Source organism: Delphinus delphis, chromosome 3 (assembly GCF_949987515.2).
Source record: "Delphinus delphis chromosome 3, mDelDel1.2, whole genome shotgun sequence".
Classification (NCBI taxonomy): Eukaryota; Metazoa; Chordata; class Mammalia; order Artiodactyla; family Delphinidae; genus Delphinus; species Delphinus delphis.
This window is the reverse complement of record NC_082685.1, coordinates 130,313,630-130,339,623: the sequence shown is the minus strand read 5'-3', so window position 1 is coordinate 130,339,623 and position 25,994 is coordinate 130,313,630. Positions and strand designations below refer to the sequence as shown.

Below are 25,994 nucleotides of genomic sequence, written 5' to 3'. Positions count from 1 at the left end.
GATAGCCACAAAGTCTAAATAGTGGTTATCTCTGGTTAATGGAATTTATTGTAAATTAATCACTTACCTATATTCTCTAAATTTTCTACAATAAACACAATAAACATAGTTACTTTCAAATAAGAATAATAAAATAACATTTTAAAAGCACTGCCAATTTTTGTCTTTAAGGTTTGCTAATATAAAAATGAAAAAATTTCTTTTATGTAGAAAAAGATCATGATTTACTCAAAAACAGTGCTGCATCTAGGCAAAGGAGGTGGCAAAGTGGAGGACAACTCATCACAAGTGATTCCTTAGTGTAAAAAGTAGAAATGAAAAAAAAGCCCCCTGGCTTTTTACCATAATATTTTAGGAAAGGAAGTGAGAACAACTAAGAAGCAGTAGCTCTAAAAGAAATCAGGAAGTAAGATAAGAAAAATATTACATACTTTTGTTTTATATCAAGTTTTTTGTCTGCTAGCTTTCATCTGAATTTTTATCTGTGGAAGCAATTCAAAATGTATTTTTCTTAGGAAAAGTCTCTCCTTCTGTCTATAATCTTTTAAAATTTTACATGTCAGCAACAAAGTAAAATGTGGGGGCAATTTCCACTTCTGTTTTTTAAAAAACTCTTAAATTGGGAATAGAAGCATACTTTTTTTTTTTTTGACATTCTGCACAAAGTGTAAAGGGTCTTTTTTTTTATTATGTGTTACATAGGCAAAATTATTTAAATCAATAAATTTTTAAGGAATTTCACATGTTCTGGTTCTTTCCACGGCCAATCACATTAGTTCCTCCAAAGTCATAATCTTCAAGATAAGATAGCCCTTTCACTTCCCTGGTGGTGCAGTGGTTGAGAGTCCACCTGCCGATGCAGGGGACGCGGGTTCGTGCCCCGGTCCGAGAGGATCCCACATGCCGCGGAGCGGCTGGGCCCATGAGCCATGGCCGCTGAGCCTGCGTGTCCAGAGCCTGTGCTCCGCAACGGGAGAGGCCACAACAGTGAGAGGCCCGCGTACCGAAGAGTTTGACTGTTAGGTTTTTCAGTTTATTTAGCAGCTCTGTCTTGTAGTTCTTTCCCACTGATCTAATACATAGTTCTATGAGTAAAGGAAACCACATAGTTTACTCTATGAAGTGCTTCCAATGATATGGGTTTATAGAAAAAGCCCCCTCGGGATAGACCTCAACAGAAGGATACTTTCTCAACAAGAAAAAGAATGATCACTTTAGATCAACAGTTAGCATTATATTTATATAATTATATAGAGCCCCAAATTTTGGGGAAGATGATAAAATTATTATTTATACATGACAAGCCTAACTCAAGAAATAAGAAAAATCTCAAGTAAATGGTCTAATTTTACACTTAAAGAAACAAGAAAAAAAAGAACAAATGAATCCCAAAGTTAATAGAAGGAAGAGAAATAAAGATCAGAGTGGAAATAAATGAAATAGAGACTAAAAAGACAATAGAAAAGATCAATGAAACTAAGAGCTGGCTTTTTTTGAAAGACAAAACAGACAAACCTTTAGTTAGATTAACCAAGAAAAAAAGAGAGGACTAAAATAAATACAACTATAAATGAAAGAGGAGACACCATAACTGATACAATAGAAATATTACAAAGGATCGTGAGGCTACTGTGAACAATTATATGCCAACAAATTGGACAATCTAGAAGAGCTGGATAAATTCCTAGAAACATACAACCTACCAAGACTGAATCATGAAAAAACAGAAAATCTGAACAGACCAGAGATTGAATCAGTAATCAAAAACCTCCCAACAAACAAAAGTCCAGGACCAGATGGCTTCACTGTGAATTCCACCAAACATTCAAGAATTAATACCAATCCTTCTCAAACTCTTCCAAAAAGTGAAAGAGGAATGAACACTTCCAAACTCATTTTACAAAGCCAGAATTACTCTGATACCAAACCCAGACAAAGACACACAAGAAAAGAAAATTATAGGCCAATGTCCCTGATGACCACAGATACAAAAATTCTCAACAAAGTATCAGCAACCCAAATTAAACAATACATTAGGACTCTCCTGGTGGCACAATGGTTAAGAATCCACCTGCCAAAGCAGGGGGACACAGGTCCAAGCTCTGGTCCGGGAAGACCCCACATGCCGCGGAGCAACTAAGCCCATGAGCCACCACTACTGAGCCTGCACTCTAGAGCCCGCCAGCCACAACTACTGAAGCCTGCGCGCCTAGAGCCCGTGCTCTGCAACAAGAGAAGCCACCTCAGTGAGAAGTCCACACACCACAACGAAGAGTAGCTCCTGCTCACCACAACTAGAGAAAGCCTGTGCACAGCAACAAAGACCCAACGCAGCCAAAAATAAATAAATAAAATAAATAAATTTTAAAAATACATTAAAAGGATTACACACCATTATCAAGTGAGATTTATTCCAGGGATGCAAGTATGGTTCAACGTGTACAAATCAATCAAATCAATGTGGTGTGATACACCACATTAACAAAATGAAGAATAAAAATCATATGATCATCTCAATGATGCAGAAAAAGCATTTTACAATATTCAACATCAATTTATAATAAAAACTCTCAACAAACTGGGTATGGAGGGAATGTATCTCAACATAATAAAGGCCATATATGACAAACCCAGAGCTAACATCATATTCAATGGTGAAAAGCTGAAAACTTTTCCTCCAAGATCAGGAACAAGACAAGGATGCCCACTCTTGCCATTTTTATTCAACACAGTTTTGTAAGTCCTAGCCAGAGCAATTAGGCAAGAAAAGAAATAAAAGACATCCAAATTTGAAAGGAAGAAATAAAACTGCCTCTATCCATGGAGGATATAATACTATATATGGAAAACCCTAAGGATGCCACCAAAAAACTGTTGGAACTAATAGTCAAATTCAGAAAACTTGTGGGGTACAATTTCAACATACAAAAACCTGTTGGTGTTTCTATACACTAATAACAAACTATGAGAAAGAGAAATTAAGGAAACAATCCCATTACAGTTGCATCAAAAAGAATAAAATACCTAGAAATAAATTTAACCAAGGAGTTGAAAGACCTATAAACTAAAATTTATAAGACAATGATGAAAGAAAGTCACAAATGGAAAGTTATTCCATGCTCATGAATTGGAAGAATCAGTATTGTTAAAATGTCCATACTACCCAAAGCAATCTGTAGGTTCAATGCAATCCGTATCAAAATTCCAAGGCATTTTTCACAGAAATAGAACAAACATTCCTAAAATGTGTATTGAAACATAAAAGACCCCAAACAGCCAAAGCAATCTTGGGAAAGAAGTACAAAGCTGGAGGCATCATACTTCCTGATTTTAAATTCTAATACAAGATATAGTAATCAAAACAGTATGGTACTGGCAAAGATCAGACATATAGATCAATGGAACAGAGTGCCCAGAAATAAACCCACACATATACAGTCAATTAATTTATGACAAAGGAGTCAAGAATACACAATGGGGAAAGGACAGTTTCTTCAATAAATGGTGTTGGAAAAACTGGGAGACACATGCAAAAGAATGAAACTGGGCCCCTATCTTAAACCATATACAAAAATCAACTCTAAATGGATTAAAGGCTTGAATGTAAGACCTGAAACCATAAAACTCCTAGAAGGAAACGGGGTGGGGGGAGGGTAAGCTCCTTGACATTGGTCTTGGCAGCGATTTTTTGATTTGACACCAAAGCAAAGGCAACAAAAGCAAAAATAAACAAATGGGACTACATCAAACTAAAAGGTTTCTGCACAGTAAAGGAAACCATTAATGAAATGAACAGGCAACCTACAAAATGGGAGAAAATGTTTGCAAATCATATATTGGATAAGGAGTTAATAACCAAAATATATAAACAACTCATATAACTCAATAGCAAGAAAACAAACAATTCAATTAAAAAATGGGGGCTTCCCTGGTGGCGCAGTGGTTGAGAGTCTGCCTGCCGATGCAGGGGACATGGGTTCGTGCCCCGGTCTCGGAAGATCCCACATGCCGCGGAGCGGCTAGGCCCGCGAGCCCTGGCCGCTGAGCCTGCGCGTCCAGAGCCTGTGCTCCACAACGGAAGAGGCCACAACAGTGAGAGGCCTGCATACCGCAAAAAAAAAAAAAAAAAAAAAAAAAAAAAAAGGTCAGAGAACTAAACACGGGCATACCTTGGAGATATTTTGGGTTTGGTTACAGACCACTGCAATAAAGTGAATATTACAATAAAGGAAGTCACATGAATTTTTTGGTTTCCCAGTGCATATAAAAGTTACATTTACAATATATTTAGTATATTAAGTGTGCAATAGCATTATGTCTAAAAAAATACATACCTTAATTAAAAATACTTTGCTAAAAAATGTCAAAAATCATAGATCACCATAACAATATAATAATAATGAAAAAGTTTGAAAATTGTGAGAACTTCTCAAATGTGACACAGAGATATGAAGTGAGCAAATGCTATTGGAAAAATGGTGCTGAAAGACTTGCTCAATGCAGGGTTGCCACAAACCTTCAATTTGCAAGAAAACGCAATATCTGCAAAGTGCAATAAAATGACGTATGCCTATAGGCTGTTATCCAAAGAAGACATACAAATGGCCAACAGGTACATGTAAAGGTGATCAATATCACTAATTATCAGGGGAGCACAAATCAGAAACAATGATAGTGCTTGCTTTGGCAGCACATATACTAAAACTGGAACAATACAGGGGCTTCCCCAGTGGCGCAGTGGTTAAGAATCCGCCTGCCAATGCAGGGGACAGGGGTTCAATCCCTGGTCTGGGAAGATACCACATGCCGCAGAGCAACTAAGCCTGTGTGCCACAACTACTGAGCCTGCGTTCTAGAGCCCATGAGCCACAACTACTGAGCCTGCATGCTGCAACTACTGAAGCCTGCGTGCCTAGAGCCTGTGCTCCACAACAAGAGAAGCCACTACAATGAGAAGCCTGCGCACCGCAACGAAGAGTAGCCTCCACTCGCCGCAACTAGAGAAAGCCTGAGCGCAGCAACAAAGACCCAACACAGCCAAAAAAAAAAAAAAAAACAAAAAGAAAAAGAAAAAGAAAACTGGAACAATACAGAAAATATTAGCATGGTCCCTGCACAGGATGACAACACAATTCGCGAAGCATTCCATATTTTTTCAGTATCCTGTAATAAGCCATAATGGAAAAGAATATGAAAAAGAATAAATATGTGCGTGTGTGTGTGTAACTGAATCACTTTACTACATACCAGAAATTAACACAGCACTGTAAATCAACTATACTACAATAAAAAATTAAAAACAAAACACAATGATATATCACACCTGTTAGAATGGCTATCATCAAAAAGATAAGAGATAACAAGTGTTCTTAAGGATGTGGAGAAAAGGGAACCGTGGTATATTGTTGGTGGGAACGGAAATTGGTGCAGCCACTATGGAGAATGGGATGGTGGTTGCTCAAAAATTTTTAAACAGAACTACCATATGACCCAGAAATCGCACTTCTGGGTATATATCCAAAGGACTATCTTGAAGAGACATCTGCATTATGTTCACAGCAGCATTATTTACAATAGCCAGGATATAGAAACAACCTATAAGTCCATCAACAGATGAATGGATTAAGATGTGGTAAATATATACAATGAAATATTATTCAGCCATGAGAAAGAAGGAAATCTTGCCATTTGTGACATGAATGGACCTTGAGGGCATTATGCTAAGTGAAATAAGTCAAACAGAAAAAGACAAATAGTGTATGATATCATTTATATGTGGAATTTAAAAAAGCTAAATTCATAGAAACAGAAACCAGAATCCTGGTTATCAGAGGCTGGGGAGGTAGGGGAAATGGGGATATATTGGTCAAAGAGTACAAACTTCCAGTTATAAAATGAATAAGTTCTGGGGATCCAATGTATAGCATCATGATTATAGTTAATAATACTGCATTACTTGAACGTTGCTAAGAAAGTAAATCTTAAATGTTCTCACCACAAAAAAGAAATGGAAATTATGTGATGGAGATGTTATCTAGGTGCTATGGTGGTAATCGTTTTGCAATATACAAGTGCATCAAATATGTTGTACACCTTAAACTTACACAGTGTTATATGTTAATTATATCTCAGTAAAGCTGGGGGAAAAAAGAGTTCAAAGTAAGGGAGCTGGAAAGAAAATTTTATATAAATAAATAAATATATATATGAAATCAACATCTTTCTTATATATCTATAATTGATTAGAAGATATAAAGAGAAATTAAAGAAGTCCATTCACAACAATAAAACAAGCATACATATTGTTAAATACTGTTAAAGGTATTCCTAGGCCATAACTAGGAATAACATTAACATGACAAATTTATATTAAAATATTATAAAACTTCACTGTGGCAGCCATGTAAATGTACTACTCCGATATCCAAGTGAGAACCTGATGCAAGGCATGCAGTGAGCTGATAAAACTCCAGCTGCAGCCTCTTTGGGCTGTGCTGACCTAATCAAGAAGTCACATTTTCCCTGGGCAGCTCCTAGCCAACGACTGAGCAAAGCAGAGTACTTGGGCCTGACCACTTTTGCCCAACCCTAGACTCCTCTGCAGGCAATCTTTGACAGAGCTTCACATTGGGTTGGCTAAGACTTTCTTAATCTATTCCTACCCAATCCTCCTTTCCTTTTCTCCTTTTGTAGATTTGAGCTACAATATTGTCTGATGTAGCTACCTACTCCTGCTTGCCCTCCTCTTTCACAAATGCTCCCCTGCAAAATTTCTAATACTTCTAACTCCATTTTGATGGCTGCTTACAGATATTGGAAGTTGTTTAAGAAAGCAGACAGTGAGATGGGATTTGGGCATGGGATCAGTCATCACCCATCTCTGAATTACCATGTCAGCAATGCTTTAGTGATATCCCAAGGTTCTAACAGTGTTTTCACTATCATTGCTTTTCTACAGATTCTATTGATTCAAAGAGGCTACAGCACCTCTGACCTCAACTTACCTTTTATGAGGGTGGTATCTGACTGCAGCAGCTGCATTATGAATCCTATTGTTAGGCAGGGAATTATAGGACTACTCTTCCTCTACCCTATTAACCTAGGGACACAGAAGCCTAACTCTTAGTTCAGCCAATCCCAAATAAGGGAGAAGGAGGGTCTCATAGCCAACCAGAGAGTTATTTCTAGCTTAAAATAGAAGACTCTTCATGATCTGGCCTTTGCCTCTTTATCCGTGTCTTCTATTACTTCACCAATAAGTATTCTTTCACTTCAGCCATCCGAATTCTTGTAATTTCCTAAATGGGTCATGGTATCTCAGGCCTTAACTGTTTCTTAAACATATCGATCCCTTGACCTGGCATAAACCCATTCCTCCAATTCTTCATTTAAAGAACTCCTTTTGGCCTTAAAATACTCTTATTTAGAACACTTCTCTGATTCCTAATTCTTATTTACATGCAATTCCTCTATACTACTATGTCTCTTGTGTATCTTCATACTGTGATCATTAATTCACAAAGCAGTCTTACAGCTCAACTGCAAGCTCCCGAACAGCAGTGGGCCATGTCTTTTTGGACAATGCATGACATAATCAGAGGCGTTCATTTATTTTCATAATAAAGGACTCTTGGCCACGAAAGTGGTCAACATTCTACTTTAAATGGCTCTTCAGAATGATTTTGCTTTTTGCTAAGATTTACTAGTTTTCGATAAGCTCTTTTCAATTTAGCTGATCTTTCCTGTCTTTTGGAGCGCTCAACATCTATTACTTCTAAGATGCCTCGTGAAGCAACTTGTTAGTTGATTCTTCTCTAATTAAGGCAGGTGATACCACTGTTGTTTCTAACTTGTCAAATTAGAGTGAGTGAATATCCAGCTTTTTCCAATTAACCAAAACTCTCTGAGTAAATTTCTTGAAAACCTAAGATTATCTTTAACAGCTCTATTGAGATATAATTTACATATCTTTCACCCATTTAAAGTGTACAGTTAAAAGTTTTTAGAATATTCCCAGAGTTGTACAACCATCACCACAATACCTTACTCCTTTCTATTGCCAAATAATATTCCATTGTACGGATATACCACATTTATTTATCCATTCATCAGTGATCGATATTTGGATTGTTTCCACCTTTTGACTACCATGAATATTGCTGCTATGAACATTCGTGTACAAGTTTTTGTATGAAAAATATGTCTTTTAAAGAACCCAGACATTTATACCATGATCAGTGTGTAGTAAATTAAAGAAGACAGATTCCTTCACAAAGTGGTTTTAAAGAAGCCCCAAACCTCCAATCATTCTCAAACTGCCTACTTTATTCCTCTGAGAAGTCATATTAAGAAAGGAAGTAAGCAGAGGGGGAGAAGATAATTGAATACATAAGACAGGTACTTAGAAAGTAAAAAGAATTCCTATAAATCAATATGAAAAAAATAGAAAATGGGCAAAAGACTTGAAAAGGCACTTGACAAAAGAGGAAATCCAAATTGGCAATGAACATATAAAAAGGTGTTAACTTCATTAGCCATCAGGGAAATGCAAATTAAAAGCACAATACCACTACACAACCACCAGCAAGGCTAGATGAAAAAGAAAACAGAAGTGTTGATTGATGAAGACATGGAACGGACTAGAACACTCAAACACTGCTGGTATGGACGTAAATTGGTACAACCATTTTGGAAAGCTGACTGGCAATATCTGCAAAAGTAGAATATATGCATACCCTTTGACCTACCAATTCCACTCCTAGGTTTATACTCAAGAGAAAGCAGGCATATATGTTCACCAAAAGATATGTAAGAGAATGAAGAGTGCTACAATAAACATAATGGTCGCAAATTGGAGACTACTCAAACGTCCCTTAATAGGAAAAAGATAAATTGTGGTATAGTTATAAAATGAAATACTAATGAGAATGAATAAAATACACACAACAATGTGGCTCAATATCACAATATAATGTTGACTGGAAGAAGCCAGACACAAAAGAATATGTACTGTATATTCCAATTATAGTCAGTCAAAAAACAGACAAAATTAATCTTTGGGGTTAGAAGTTAGAACAGGTGGTTATCTCTGCAGGGAGACAGCAATTGGTAGGGAGAATGCGAGGGACTTCCGGGGTGCTAGTAATTTCTGGTTTTGATCTAGGGGCTGGTTATCTGGTTTGTTCAGTTTGTGAAAATTTTGTGAGACTTTACTTTCTGAAAATACCTTTATTGTACTCTAACAGTTGAATGAGAGTACGGTGGGATTTAGAATTTTAAGTTAAAATAATTTATTCTGAGACCTTTGATGATACTACTATTGTCTTCTAACTTTCAGAGTTGTTGTTAAAACGGCTGATACTATTCTGATGCCAGACCTTTTGTACAGACTTGTTCTTTGTCCCTGAAAGCCCTTCTCTTTATCCCTGGTGTTGTAAAATTTCATAATGAGCTTTGGTGTGGGTCTTATTCACAATGCTGGGCATTTTGGGCCCTTACATCTAGAAACACATGCTCTTCAGTTCTGGGGAAATTTCTTAAATTATTTCTTTGATAATTTCCTCACCTTCATTTCCTTTCTTCTCTATGAAACTATTTTTAGCTGGATATTGGGCCACCTGAATTAATTATCTATTTTCTCATCTTTTCTGTCCTATTTTTTTCCTTCCTCTCTCCCTCCCTCCCTCCCTCTTTCCCTCCCTCCCTTCCTTCCTTCTTTCTAACCATCCATCCATCTGTCCATCCATCCACCCATCCGTAATCTCTAGTCTTTTGGGGAAGTTAGCTTTATCTTCCAAATTTTCTTTGAATTCTTAATTTCTATTACATATTTTATTTCCAAGATCAACTCCCCATTTTTCCTTCCTTGCTTGGCATCTAAATATTGTTTCATGGATATCACTGTCTTTTGTTACTTTGAGGATGTAATTTTTTGGAATTTTGCTTTTGTTCCTTCTTATTATTTTTCCCTTTAAATTCCCTTTTAATCTTTCTTTCTTTTTTAAAAATATTTATTTATTTATTTGGTTGTGCCGGGTCTTCGTTGCAGCAGGCAGGCTCATTAGTTGTGGCATGCGAACTCTTGGTTGCGGCATGCATGTGGGATCTAGTTTCCTGACCAGGGATAGAACCCGGAACCCCTGCATTGGGAGCATGGAGTCTTAACTACTGCACCACCAGGGAGGTCCCCTTTTTTATCTTTCTTGTTTTATTTTTATGTAAGAGGTTTCCCACAAATATCTAGTGCTCTTTGTATGTTTGTTTATATTTAAAAGTGAAGCACTAAAAAAATGCATAGTGGACATCTAAATGGTCTGATACAAGCAAGGTACCTGCCATTTCTTTGGTAGAACCCGAATATCTGAGACTCTAGGTCTTTCCTCTTAGGCTTAGTTTCTCCTGAGAAGAATCCTCTATTACCCTATTCTATCAGCATTTTGGGAACCAAGGAATAAAGAAAAGAGAATTGGAGGGGTAGACGGTGGGGTATGGCCTCACCATTCAGCATATATGCTTTCACTTAACCTGTTTTCAGACTAGAGGCTTATTCCTACCCTTTTGCTGTATCTGGCAAACCCGAGTCTAGAGAGTATCTGATTTAGTTTCTTCCATCTCTTGCTAGGTTGAAGAGGGAAAGGGGATGGATTATAGCTAATTATTCCTGACATAAACCTTCAAAGAAGTCTCCCATTTTAAGCCCTTCTCCTTACCCTTGCTTTCAGAGTTAACCAGTTTTCTCCAAACACTCAGGCTTTCAAGAATTGTGTAGTTCAAACTGGCCTCCTCTCTACAGGTACTTACATTTCAGCTTTCTCTGCTTTGCTGTCAGTTACCAACCATGTATCAGTTTTCGAGCTTCTAAAAATCTGTTGCTCTCTCTCATTTGCTATTGTCTCTTCTATAGAGCCTCTTTGTGTTTGTTTTTTACATTTATTTTTTTAACGTAAATGTTTTTATTTATTTATTTTATATATTTTTTTTAACGTAAATGTTTTAATGGGATTTAGAAAGGAGTGGATATAAACACATTTACTCTTAATAATTATTTATTGAGCACTCATTATATGCCAGAAGTATTATAGGCCTTGGGGACACAATAGTAATAGAGAAGTATAAAAAACAAAAAAAACCATTTCTTTTCTCAGAGAGCTAACATTCTAGTTAAGGGAGACAGATACACGGGTAAAAAAAATAATACAGGTATTTCTTACCATCTGAACTTTCACTACTCGAATTCAAGAACCAAAAAGATTCGGAAACAGTTCTAGGTAAGTCTCTTGTTATCTTAACATCTGCTACTTTTTATCTTAAACTCAGGAGCTAAGTTGATTAGAATAACAGATATGCCTCAATATTCCAACTAGTCAGAATCAAGAACTTAATAGATTTAGATGACCAGGGATACCTGCATATAAGATTTGGTAGTGATGAGGGCTCTAAAGAAAATAAGGAACAAGAAGGAGGTGTGAGAATGGGCAGGAAGTCAGGGAAGACCTCTCTAACGATACCAGCCGTGTAGATACCTGAGAAAAAGACAACAACGTTTCATGTACAGGGAATCCTAAGTGCAAAAATTCTGAGCTAGGAGTGTGCTTGGCATTTTTGTGGAACGGCAAGGAAGACAGTGTGGTTGGAGTGGACTGAATGAGTGGAAAAGTAATAGGGGATGAAATAAAAGAGGAAGCCAGGAGTCAGATCATATAGGGTCTGTGGACTATGATAAAGACTTGCCTTTATTCTGAATGAGTTGGGAAACCATTAGAGGCTTTTGAAGGTTGTTTCAAAAACACCACTCCAGGGCTTCCCTGGTGGCGCAGTGGTTGAGAGTCTGCCTGCCGATGCAGGGGACACGGCTTTGTGCCCCGGTCCTGGAAGATCCCACATGCCGCGGAGCGGCTGGGCCCGTGAGCCATGGCCGCTGAGCCAGCGCGTCCGGAGCCTGTGCTCCGCAACAGGAGAGGCCACAACAGTGAGAGGCCCGCGTACCGCAAAAAAACCAAAAAAAACAAAAACCAAAAAAACAAAAAACACCATCCTAATTAGCCTGAAAAACAGCAATATTAAAAGAAAAAAACCCATAAGGGAACAATGATGTTAATTACCAGTATTGTCCACATATATTTATCACTGACTATGTTCTAAATAAGTCTCTGAAATTCTAGGGGTATGTTTCCTCAGAGAGTCTAGAGAATGAGTTCTTGATTTTTCAATTGCATTGTGACTTTAACTCCCAAGTAGAAATGACAAAGGGTACTTGGTTATCCCTAACTGCAAGAAAACCACAGTAATTTCAACTGTACTCCTGTTTTTAGCTTAACACCATTAATAAAAGTGTTCATCATAAAATCTACCAATACTTCTTTTATAGTAACAATAGTTAACTGAAGATCACATTATTGTAATTTATTAATTCTTTACTTGGGACAAATAGCTCACCTGGGACAAAAAATTCTGTTGGCGTAAACCAATGAAACTCCAAATGAAATCCCAAGTGAATAGCCTTCAAGGTGACAAGAAAAATCAAGTAGAGAACGGACACTGTGCCTGTAAGGAAAAATTCAGAAACCATTTATCCACTTTGTTTTACAGACTATTTCAAAATCAAGTTTTGTTTCTACATTCTCAGCATAGTTTGGAAAATTATTACCTTTGTCGTTTATGCCCACTAAAACCCAGGTAAGATCTAAAGAACAGAAACAAGCTATGTGAGATATCAAAAAACAAAGCAAAAAACTATGTAGTAGGCCTAAGAAGAACTTATGACCTGAGTTTAGTGGAAGATACATGCAGAGAGTCCATTATAAAATTGTAAGGTTACACAGGAGAGAAAAAACAACCTGAAACTGACTCTTATTCTTTGTATTGAAAGTATTAGAGGGGAATTCCCTGGCGGTCCAGTGGTTAGGACTTCTCGCTTTCACTGCTGAGAGCGCAGGTTCAATTGCTGGTCGGGGAACTTCAAGATCCCGCAAGCTGTATGGCGTGGCCAAAAAATAAAGAAATAAATAAAAAATTTTAAAATGAAAAGGAATGGGTAAAATTAACTTAAAAAAAAGTATTAGAGACAGTCAATAAGTTGGAAAAGTCTGTCAGAATATTTAGTATAAGAAAGAAAAAAGAAAGAAAAGTAGTAAATGTGGATCATAAACTTACTTGAGAAAGGCAATAAGCCACATAATCCATGAACAATCTGATCTACTATCTAGATGAAGTTTTGATTGAGCAGGACTACTTGCTAGATGGAAAGATTCCAGATTCCATTCACTGTGTAAATGCCCACTTTATGTAGGGTAAAGTGGGCATTCAGAATTTCAGGATTTTTTAGTAGTCTAGATGTTAGAGGATTTAAGGAATTAAGTCCAGTCATTATGGAGTAGAGTCAAGAAATCCAGAAAGGTTTCTAGAGGAATTAGATTCTAATTTCTCTAAAGAAGCTTTATATAGTTTTAAAAGGGAAAGTACCAAGAAAAAGGGCAAAAGAAAAATATCCTTAAGGAGGTGGAGAATAATTAACCTGGTTAGAAGCCTAGTGATTGTTTTGCCCAACTGAGCAAATTCTTCTATAAGTTTACATGCTAACTTTTAAAGATCTGTTCCAGATCTTTAAAGTCGGCAAGCAAATCAGGAAACCACAAATGAGCTATATAAGCTCTACTGTGGGTTTGGAGGTTAGCTGATTCAGAAAGGATGAATACAAGAGGCTAAAGCTTATATAATCACAACTCTTCATTTTCTGTGTGTGTCTGTGGTAGTCAGTCTTACAGTGAATCCTGTTGTGAGGCAGAGGTATAGAGAAATATCCTTACCTCCTCCTTTGGTCTTCTGAAAACCCAAAGCCACCTCCTTGATGTGATGAGTAATCTAATTATTTCATACTCTAGGCCGCCTACCAAGAGGTCAGAACTATAGGGAGGAGGTGAAATCCTATTATCTATTTAGGTTATCAATTCTTTATGAATGATATCCTTGTCTTTAGTTAACCAGATCTGCGCTTTCATAGGGGTTCCTTTTCTAAAACAGGTCTCACAAAAAGAAGTCTGTTCCTTTAAGGAGGCAATAGTGTTCTAAGAAAGAAAAAGCACAGAGGAAGAGAGAAGCAGAATAAACCTAAGGAGCTTCAGCTAGAGAACAATATCCCAGGTTGAAAGTCAAGCGATAATTTTGTGCTATACTCTTAAATAGATACTGTAGGAAAAAAATATTCCATAACCTCCCTTAGTAAGTTCTAATATTTCCAACCCTTAGAATTGAGAATTCCTAAATTATCCCCTTTGGATCTCTCCTGCTGAAATCTTACTCTACTTCCTCTAGCTGTTCTCTTAGAGGAAATGAGGAATAGCTGTTCAGTAAGGATAGAATGGAAACCACAGCAACTCATCCTTTTTTCTCTTTTTTTTAATTTGGTTGAACCGGGTCTTAGCTGTGGGAGTTGGGCTCCTTAGCTGCAGCTTGAGGGTTACTTAGTTTTGGCATGCAAACTCTCAGTTGCAGCATGCATGTGGGACCTAGTTCCCTGACCAGGGATCAAACCCAGGCCCCCTGCACTGGGAGCGTGGAGTCTTATCCACACTGTGCCACCAGGTAAGTCCTTTTTTTTTTTTTAATGCACCCAGCAACTCATCTTAAAAAGGGACTTGGACTTGAAATGGTCATCTATATTTTTCTTTTTTTTTTAAAGATGTCTTTTGATATGGACCATTTTTAAAGTCTTTATTGAATTTGTTACAATACTGCTTCTGTTTTATGTTTTGGTCTTTTTGGCTGCAAGGCATGTGGGATCTTAGCTCCCCCACTAGGGATTGAACCTGCTCCCCCTGCACTGGAAGGTGAAGTCTTAACCACTGGACTGCCAGGGAAGAGCCCATCTATATTTTTCTCTCTTCCAAACTCCATAAAGAAAACCAAAAAGCAGGGTAACATATGCATGAACAAATTAAACATAGATGAACAGGCCTGGAAGGTAAGTATTGATATTTCCCCAGTCAGACCATATTTCCACAGAATCCAGCATGTATTCTACTACACAGAGGCTCTATAACACAGTGCCTTGGCTTACCTAGGATATTAAATTTTGAAAAAAATGAAGGAGATTTGAAATTAAGCAGTGGCAGGAGGAGCCCCATGAGGTAAAAGGGCACTGTCTTGGACTTATTCCACCACTTTTCAAACTGCTGGAGTCCCGAGTCATTGGTGTAGAAAACCATAGAGCCATTGTCAGGATGGTCACCACTCCTGGCGCTTGGACAAATCACTGCAATAGGGAAGCAACAGATTAGAGAAGGCAACAAAGAACAGAAAATTACTACCCCCAAGACTGACACTTGTTCTGCCAACCTCAATTTTTACCATGAATGCTAAGTTTCTTCTTTCTGGAAAAAAATAGAGGGTTATATTTAGATATATTAGGAACCCTTTTTATTTATTTTTATTATTTATTTTTATTGAAATATAGTTGATTTACAGTGTTGTGTTAGTTTCAGGTATACAGCAATGCGATTCAGTTATTTATATATTTATATATTCTTTTTCAGATTCTTTTCCATAATAGGTTATTAGAAGATACTGAATACAGTTCCCTGAGCTATACAGTAGGTCCTTGTTATCTATTTTATATATACTTATATTAGAAACCTTTTACCTATAAATAATTAAAGGTAGGAGAATGTTAGAAAATTTTGAGGTATAGCCTTAATTTCTACTTGAAATTATAAAATTATCCTACCAAATATCCTTTGGTCCCATTGCTAGAGAGAAAATACTGGGTTGGATGATATTTAATCCTATTTGTATAATAATATAAGAAATATCATACAGGTAATTGTTCACTGTGCTAATAACCCACACAAAGGCCAAAGAACAGGTTTCTTCTAACAATAAACAAAATCTCTGGGTTTGGAATAAAAAGTGGACACCATCAAAACATCTGCCATGGTATTGTCAAAATCTAATTATTGCTTATAGCTTAAGAATCTTCAATTCCAGCAATCCACAGTAACTGTCCTGGACGTTTATCACAACTTGTAGCAGCTTAAGAGCCCAGATGATATCCAGAGAACTGGGAAGCGAGTAAAACGTATTTTTCCTAACACTGATCTTCTGTTAGCAGAGAGAATACAAATCATTCTCACACTTTCTAGTTTCATAATAGTACTTTTTCTAATAATCAGCTAATTTTTCTGATAATTTTTTCTAATAATCATCTCTTTGTAAAGAATGTTTAATGCTAGTGAAAAATGCTGACAATTTTATTCTCTATCCGTTATTTCGCATACCACAAAACTAAACAATTTTCTTTCACCTTTTTTCTTAGTACTTTAACATGCACATTTTTCTTCTATGCTCTGGAGAGAAGTAAATTAACTTTAATTTTTGTGCTAATAACTGTGCTAATAATTACAGTGGTAAAGAGCACAGGCTATGGAAGTATATTGACTGAATAAAGAATCTCGACTCTGTCACTTAATAGTTATGTAACCTTGGGCAAGTCACTAACTTCTCTGTACCTTGGTTTCTGCATAGAAAATGAGAGAAAAGATCGACCTTATGGAGTTGCTGTAAAATATTTAGAACAATGCCTGCACACAGTAAGTATCCAATAAATGTGAGCTGTAATTTTAAATATTAACTGAGACGGATTGTTTCATACTTTATTTAATACACTGTTCAAAATAAACCAAAGAATCAAGAAGTGCTACTATCAACATATCACTATGCAAACTAAACTGACTTTGCTGATGGTGTTCTCCAAATTATCACTGTAATTGTGATATTTATGAACTCAACAATGAACTCTAGTGAAGAAATCCTATTAGATATTAATAAACTAGTTTTATCAATGGATATCAGAATAGCTATAGTAAAATGAATTTCTCTTTTAAGACAAGTATGTTACTTGGTCTTTTGAAAATTCTGAGGTAAGGAACAGGGTGCAAGAGATATATGTTTAAATTATACTAAAATACTTTAGTATAATTATTGAAAAGTGTATATGTGTGTGTTCACAGAAATAAAAGCTGGTACTTCACTCATTTTCTAGTGTTAATAAATGACAGGTTAATCAGTTTAATCAAGGGGTAAAATAAGACACTGAATAGAAAACATGGGAATGTACGCTTTATGAGAGGAGAAACTCTTGTCTGTCCATTATATCCCAGAGCCTAGAACAGTTCCTCACAGGTAATAGGCTTAATAAATATGCATTGAATGAATTGTCCTCTTAGTGATCAATGTGTACCTCCATCAAAATGCTATGAATTCAGTATAAACTTAAACACATAAAAGCTTTTGGTGATGTTAGTTACACTGTTAACCAGGTTATGTTATCTTTTCTATTCACTCTTCCTATGACTGCCATATTGGATAAACCCATAGGCCACAAACGTTTATTTTTAATAAATTAATTAAAAGAAACTTTTCTAAGAAATTAAGGGTTTTTTTTGACAAATCTTTAATTTATTTTTCCGTATTTACTAACCTTGGTTCATTATTAGGAAATTTAGGCCACAGATTTGTATATCTTAAATATTACTAACAATAAATATCTAAAACTAAGTTAACAAACTGAGAACTATGGTTCTAGACTTCCAAAACAATTAGCAGTGATATAGGTTCTTCAAAATGTGTATTAATCATAGGCAAATATGGATACTATAGATGTGAGCTATAACTGTGGATTGAATAATATGAACTAAATATTGTTTAGCTCACATTAACACAAAATTTTGTGGAGTATTTTTTTTTTTTTTAAACATACTGACTGCCAACAACTTAATAGTGGCTTACTTAACATAATGATTTTATGCTGGTCATTTACCTAAAATAAAGTTATAGGTTCTACCTTAAAGCATTTTTGAAGCGAGGTGATGAATAAAGAAACAAGCCAAACTTTCAATTCCAAACTACTTACCAAGGTTGCTATCGTTGGTGCTCAGTATTGCATCTGTGTCATTAATGTGATGAATAAAGTCTAAAAATTAAGGGGAAAATATAGTTTAATACTGAATGAAAGATGCTAAATCAGTCACCCTCTAAAGTCTTTTACTTATAAAAATCTTTTAAGATCTACTGTGTGGTAATATTACCTAGTACACTGAACAAAGGCTACTTCACTGTTAACATAGCTTTACCTTCTTCAGCTTTCTCTACTTACAGGAACAATGTCATTGGTGTCACAGTCCCACTGTGTTTTACATGATTGAAGATTTTTTTAAAAAACTACTCACAAGGCTGAATTTAGTTAAAAGCCCTGGAATAAAGACAGTGTGCACAATTTTTTTACCTATACGGACACTAATTTATATAAGTGTAGTTACATCTTATATAATAAAGTTCTAAAGCCTGCAAAAGGGGTAAAGCCAGTACTCATAACAGCTGAGTTTATCTGGAAAAACACTTAAAGTTTTTACAAAGTATAGGACGTGCTATTATAAACTGAAGGCTATATAGTAATTATTGCTCACAAGCACCATTAAGTAATACTAAAAGAAGTAGCAAAACAAAAAGCTAATGCAGATACCTGAGCATTCATGTCATTCTACAGTGAATGAGAGAATGGGTAAAGAATATGTTTTTACTTGCCTGAGGGAATTTACTTTATTCTGTTTGATGTTAACCTTTTATAACCTTAGTAAGCATTAATAAAAGTAATGTAAAACTTAAAAATAGGATGATAAAAAATGCTGAAGTTAAATATGTGAATTATTCATTCCATTGTACATTAAATATGTGAATTATATTGTAAGTTATATAAAAGTAAGTTAAATATGTGAATTATTCATCTCCATTGTAAAGTAAGTTAAATATGTGAATTATTCATCTCCATTGTATGCCTCTCAAGATAGAATGAAAGAAGTAGTCTAGTGCTCTAGGTTTTTACAGTTATCTCCAGGGCTTATTAGTGATTTAAGATAGGAAGTTATGAATCTTTAAGGAATTCCTGGTGCCAAAGACTTACATAACGCTAGTAAAACCTTGATACCAAATATACTGGGTTGAACTGTATTCTCCCCAAATCCATGTCCATCGGGAAACTCAGAATGTGACCATATTTGGAAACAGACTCTATGTAGAGATAATCAAGTTAACATCAGGTTATACTGGATTAGGATAGGCCCTAAATTTAGTGACTGGTGTCTTTAATAAGAACAGGAAATTTTGGACAGAGAGACACTGAGGGGAGATGGCCATGTGAAAGCAGAAGCCGAAACTGGAGTGATACACCTATAACTCAAGGAATACCAAAGACTGCCAGCAGTCGATCACCAGAAACTAGAAAGAAGCAAGAAAGGCTTCTTCCCTAAAGGCTTCAGAGGGAGCAGAGAGCCCTACAGATACTTTGATTTTGGACTTCTATTTTCCAGGACTGTGGGAGAGAACAAATTTCTCTTGTTTTACGCCAAACAGTTCATGGTAATTTGTTACACGCAGCCCTAATACATCAAGGCTCAATGAGGACAGTATGAGAAAGAAAAACTCTAGGCCACTATCTCTTATGAAGAGACACAAAAGTTCTAAGTAAAATATTACTCCCACTCCTCCCAAAAGTAAACTGAATCCAGTAAGAAAATTTAAAATAAACATCATGACTTACAAACTAATTTAAGTTTGTCCCAGAATATAAGTATGATTTAAGTATTATAAAATGTATTCACTTAATTATCCATATTAACAATTTAAAGGAGAAAAGCTTTACAATCATTTCAAGAGATGTAGATTAAGTATTTAATAAAATCCAGCATACATTAATAAAAATGCTTAAGAAAACAATAGGCTAGAACATCTCTGAATTACTAAAGGGTACAACCCTTTGATCCTACAACTAATGCAATATATAATGGTGAAACATTAGAAAGATTTCCTCAGGAACAATATAAGGATGTCTACCAGCACTGCATCCATACAACTTTACAGTTTAAAAAAAGATAAATATATCTAGATGTATATATATGTAAACATATATACATGTGTGTGCATGTGCCTGTGTGTATATATGTACATATTAAATATAAATGTATGCATACAGATATGAGCCATTCAAAAAATAATAACTAGAGAGGAAGAACTTTTCACTATTCATGGATGACAGAACTACCTAAATAGAAAATCGAAAGTGAATCTACAAAATTATAAGCAATAAGAGTTCAACACATTTACTAGATTCAAGATAAATATTAAAAATTTAATTAGGTTCTTTTATTATAACAGCAACAAATAACCTGAATTATTTATAATTAAAAACTATATCGTGAGAAGCAAGAAAGACTACAATTCTGCAGCCTGTGGAAGGAAAACCACATTCACAGAAAGATAGACAAACGAAAAGGCAGAGGACTATGTAACAGATGAAGGAACAAGAAAAACCCTCAGAAAAACAACTAAATGAAGTGGAGATAAGCAACCTTCCAGAAAAAGAACTCAGAATAATGATAGTGAAGATGATCCAGGAGCTTGGAAAAAGAATGGAGGCAAAGATCGAGAAGATGCAAGAAATGTTTAACAAAGACCTAGAAAAAGTGAAGAACAAACACCTAGAAGAATTAAAGAACAAACAGAGATGAACAATACAATAACTGAAATGAAAAATATACTAGAAGGAATCAATAGCAGAATAACTGAGGCAGAAGAATGGCAAGTGACCTGGAAGAGAGAATGGTGGAGTTCACTGCCACGGAAGAGAATAAAGAAAAAAGAATGTAAAGAAATGAAGACAGCCTAAGAAACCTCTGGGACAACATTAAATGCAACAACATTCACATTATAGGGGTCCCAGAAGAAGAAAGAGAGAAAGGACCCGAGAAAATATTTGAAGAGATTACAGTCGAAAACTTCCTTAACATGGAAAGGAAACAGCCCCCAAGTCCAGGAAGTGCAGAGAGTCCCAGACAGGATAACCACAAGGAGAAACACGCCAAGACACATAGTAATCAAATTGACAAAAACTAAAGACAAAGAAAAATTATTAAAAGCAACTAGGGAAAAATGACAAATAACATACAGGGGAACTCCCATAATGTTAACAGCTGATTTCTCAGTAGAAACTCTACCAGCTAGAATGGCGTGGCACGTTGTATTTAAAGTGATGAAAGGGAAGAACCTACAACCAAGATTACTCTACCCAGCAAGGATCTCATTCAGATTGACAGAGAAATCAAAAGCTTTACAGACAAGGAGAAGCTGAGATAATTCAGCACCACAAAATCAACTCTCCAACAAATGCTAAAGGAACTTCTCTAACTGGGAAACACAAGACAAGACAGGGACTTACAAAAACAAACCCAAAACAATTGAGAAAATGGTAATAGGAACATACATATTTGATAATTACTTTAAATGTGAATGGATTAAATGCTCCAACCGAAAACACAGGCTTGCTGAATGGATACAAAAACAAGACCCATATATATGGTATCTACAAGAGACCCACTTCAGACCTAGGGACACATACAGACTGAAAGTGAGGGGATGCAAAAAGATATTCCATGCAAATGGAAATCAAAACAAAGCTGGAGTAGCAATACTCATACTAGATAAAATAGACTTTAAAATAAAGAATGTTGGGCTTCCCTGGTGGCACAGTGGTTGAGAGTCCACCTGCCGATGCAGGGGACACAGGTTCGTGCCCCAGTCCGGGAATATCCCACATGCCGTGAAGCAGCTAGGCCCGTGAGCTATGGCCACTGAGCCTGCACATCTGGAGCCTGTGCTCCGCAATGGGAGAGGCCACAACAGTGTGAGGCCCATGTACCGCAAAAAAATAAAAATAAAAAAAATAAAGAATGTTACAAGAGACAAGGAAGGATACTACATAATGATCAAGGGATCAATCCAAGAAGAAGATATAACAATTATAAATATATATGCAACCAACAGAGGAGGACCTCAATACATAAGGCAAATGCTAACAGCTATAAAAGATGAAATTGACAGCAACACAATCATAGTGGGGGACTTTAACACCTCACTTACACCAATGGACAGATCATCCAGACAGAAAATTAATAAGGAAACACAAGCTTTAAATGACAAAGTAGGCCACATAGATTTAATTGACATTTATAGTACATTCCATCCGAAAACAGCAGATTACACTTTGTTCTCAAGTGCACATGGAACACTCTCCAGAACAGATCACATCTTGGGTCACAGATCAAGCTGCAGTAAATTTAAGAAAATTGAAATCACATCAAGCATCTTTTCCAACCACAATGTTGTGAGATTAGAAATAAATTATAGGGAAAAAAAACGTAAAAAACACAAATAGGACGTCCCTGGTGGTGCAGTGGTTAACAGTCTCTCTGGCAATGCAGGAGACACAGGTTCGAGCCCTGGTCTGGGAAGATCCCACATGCCACGGAGCAACTAACCCATGAGCCACAACTACTGAGCCTGCGCTCTAGAGCCCATGAGCCACAACTACTGAGCCTCTGTGCCACAACTACTGAGTCTGCGCTCTAGAGCACGTGCTATGTGACGAGAAGCCACCGCAATAGGAAGCCTGTGCACCGCAATGAAGAGTAGTCCCTGCTCTCCGCAACTAGAGAAAGCCTGCACACAGCTATGAAAACCCAATGCTGCCAAAAATAAATAAATTAAATAAATTAAAAAGAAAAAACACAAACACATGGAGGCTAAACAATATGTTACTAAAAAACCAAGAGATCACTAAAGAAACCAAAGAGAAAATCAAAAAATACCTAGAGACAAATGACAATGAAAACACGATGGCCCCAAAACCTATGGGATACAGCAAGAGCAGTTCTAAGAGGGAAGTTTATAGCACTACAATCCTACCTCAAGAAACAACAAAAATCTCAAACAATCTAACCTTACATCTAAAAGAACCAGAGAAAGAAGAACAAACAAAATCCAAAATCAGTAGAAGAAATCATAAAGATCAGAGCAGAAATAAATGAAATAGAAACAAAGAAAACAATAGCAAAGATAAATGAAACTAAAAGCTGGTTTTTTGAGAAGATAAACAAAATTGATAAACCTTTAGTCAGACTCATCAAGAAAAAGAGGGAGAGGACTCAAATCAATAAAATTAGAAATGAAAATGGAGAAGTTACAATGTACACCACAGAAATACAAAGCATCCTAAGCATCTACTACAAACAACTCTATGCCAATAAAATGGACAACCTGGAAGAAATGGACAAATTCTTAGAAAAGTATAACCTTCCAAGACTGAACCAGGAAGAAATAGAAATATGAACAGACCAAGCACAAGTAATGAAATTGGAACTGTGATTAAAAATCTTGCAACAAACAAAACTCCAGGACCATATGGCTTCACAGATGAATTCTATCAAACATTTAGAGAAGAGCTAACACCCATCCTTCTCAAACTCTTCCAAAAAATTGCAGAGGAAGGAACACTCCCAAACTCATTCTACGAGGCCACCATCACTCTGATACCCAAACCAGACAGAGATACTACAAAAAAAGAAAATTACAGACCAATATCACTGATGAATATAGATGCAAAAATCCGCAACAAAATGCTAGCAAACAGAATCCAACAACACATTAAAAGGATCATACACCATGATCAAGTGGGATTTATCCCAGGGATGCAAGGATTCTTGCATTAATATGCAAATTAATCAATGGGATACATCATATTAACAAATTGAAGAATAAAAGCCACATGATCATCTCAATACATGCATAATAATAAAAAGCTTTTGACAAAATTCAACACCCATTTATGATAAAAACTCTCCAGAAAGTGGGCACAGAGGGAACCTACCTCAACATAAATAAAGGCCATATATGACAAACCCACAGCAAACATCATTCTCAATGCTGAAAAACTGAAGGCATTTCCTCTAACATCAGGAACAAGACAAGGATGTCCACTCTCGCCACTATTATTCAACATAGTTTTGGATGTCCTAGCCATGATAATCAGAGAAGAAAAAGAAATAAAAGGAATACAAATTGGAAAAGAAGAAGTAAAACTGTCACTGTTTGCAGATGACATGACACTATACATAGAGAATCCTAAAGATGCCACCAGAAAACTACTAGAGCTAATCAATGAATTTGGTAAAGTTGCAGGATACAAAATTAATGCACAGAAATCTCTGGAATTCCTATACACTAATGATGAGAAATCTGAAAGAGAAATTAAGGAAACACTCCCATTTACCACTGCAACAAAAAGAATAAAATACCTAGGAATAAACCTACCTAAGGAGACAAAAGACCTGTATGCAGAAAACTAAAAGACACTGATGAAAGAAATTAAAGATCATACAAACAGATGGAGAGATATACCATGTTCTTGGATTGGAAGAATCAACACTGTGAAAATGACTATACTACCTAAATCAATCTACAGATTCAATGCAATCCCTATCAAACTACCACTGGCATTTTTCACAGAACTAGAACAAAAAATTTCACAATTTGTATGGAAACACAAAAGATCCCGAATAGCCAAAGCAATCTTAAGAACGAAAAATGGAGCTGGAGGAATCAGGTTCCCTGACTTCAGACTATACTACAAAGCTACAGTAATGAAGATAGTTTGGTACTGGCAGAAAAACAGAAATACAGATCAATGGAACAGGACAGAAAGCCCAGAGATAAACCCACGCACATATGGTCACCTTATCTTTCATAAAGGAGGCAACAGTATACAATGGAGAAAAGACAGCCTCTTCAATAAGTGGTGCTGGGAAAACTGGACAGCTACATGTAAAAGAATGAAATTAGAACACTCCCTAACACTATACATAAAAATAAACTCAAAATGAATTAAAGACCTAAATGTAAGGCCAGACACTATAACACTCTTAGAAGAAAACATAGGCAGAACACTCTTTGACATATATCACAGCAAGATCCTTTTGACTCACCTCCTAGAGAAATGGAAATGAAAACAAAAATAAACAAATTGGACCTAATGAAACTTCAAAGCTTTTGCACAGCAAAGGAAACCATAAACAAGATGAAGAGACAACCCTCAGAATGGGAGAAAATATTTGCAAATGAAGCAAGTGACAAAGGATTAATCTCCAAAATTTACAAGCAGCTCATGCAGCTCAATATCAAAAAAACAAACAACCCAATCCAAAAATGGGCAGAAGACCTAAATAGACATTTCTCCAAAGAAGATATGCAGATTGTCAACAAACACATGAAAGCATGCTCAATATCACTAATCATTAGAGACCTACAAATCAAAACTACAGTGAGATATTACCTCACACCAGTCAGAATGGCCATCATCAAAAAATCTACAAACAATAAATGCTGGAGAGGGGGCGGAGAAAGGGGAACCTTCTTGCACTGTTGGTGGGAATGTAAATTGATACAGCCACTATGGAGAACAGTATGGAGGTTCCTTAAAAAACTAAAAATAGAACTACCATACAACCCAGAATCCCACTACTGGGTATATACCCTGAGAAAACCATAATTCAAAAAGAGTCATGTACCACAATGTTCACTGCAGGTCTATTTACAATGGCCAAGATATGGAAGCAACCTAAGTGTCCATCGACAGATGAATGGATGAAGAAGATGTGAAAAAAAAAAAAAAGATGTGGCACATATATTCAATGGAGTATTACTCAGCCATAAAAAGAAACGAAATTGAGTATTTTGTAGTGAGGTGGATGGATCTAGAGTCTGTTATATGAGTGAAGTAATTCAGAAAGAGAAAAACAAATACCGTATGCTAACACATATACATGGAATCTAAAAAGAAAAAAAAAGTTATGTAGAACCTAGGGGCAGGACAGGAATAAAGACGCAGGTGTAGAGAGTGGACTTGAGGACATAGGGAGGGGGAAGGGTAAGCTGGGACGAAGTGAGAGACTGGCATGGACTTATATATACTACGAAATGTAAAATAGACAGTGGGAAGCAGACACATAGCTCAGGGAGATCAGCTCAGTGCTTTGTGACCACCTAGAGGGGTGGGATAGAGAGGGTGGGAGGGAGATGCAAGAGGGAGGAGATATGGGGATATATGTATATGTATA

At 36.3% G+C, this 25,994-nt stretch overlaps 1 protein-coding gene, 1 non-coding gene and 1 pseudogene across 15 annotated transcripts in view; 1 reads left to right on the top strand and 2 right to left on the bottom strand.

Annotated features, from left to right (window-relative positions):
• Nucleotides 1–25,994, bottom strand: part of SLC38A9 (solute carrier family 38 member 9) — a 110,176-nt gene that overhangs the window by 32,470 nt on the left and 51,712 nt on the right. For all 14 annotated transcript variants that reach the window (XR_009519011.1, XR_009519010.1, XR_009519009.1 and 11 more), the window contains 3 exons: nucleotides 17,906–17,965; nucleotides 15,056–15,250; nucleotides 12,436–12,543 (listed from right to left, as the gene is read on the bottom strand). Coding sequence is in view for 10 of the 14 variants with exons in the window: in XM_060009484.1 (XP_059865467.1) it covers nucleotides 12,436–12,543; nucleotides 15,056–15,250; nucleotides 17,906–17,965 (363 nt within the window). In the remaining 4 variants the exon portion in view is untranslated. The remainder of the gene's footprint in view (nucleotides 1–12,435; nucleotides 12,544–15,055; nucleotides 15,251–17,905; nucleotides 17,966–25,994) is intronic.
• Nucleotides 1,045–1,176, bottom strand: LOC132423776 (small nucleolar RNA SNORA18). The gene has a single exon (XR_009519083.1). It is a non-coding gene; the product is annotated as a small nucleolar RNA SNORA18 (small nucleolar RNA).
• On the top strand, nucleotides 5,070–5,155 carry LOC132423746 (U6 spliceosomal RNA; annotated as a pseudogene).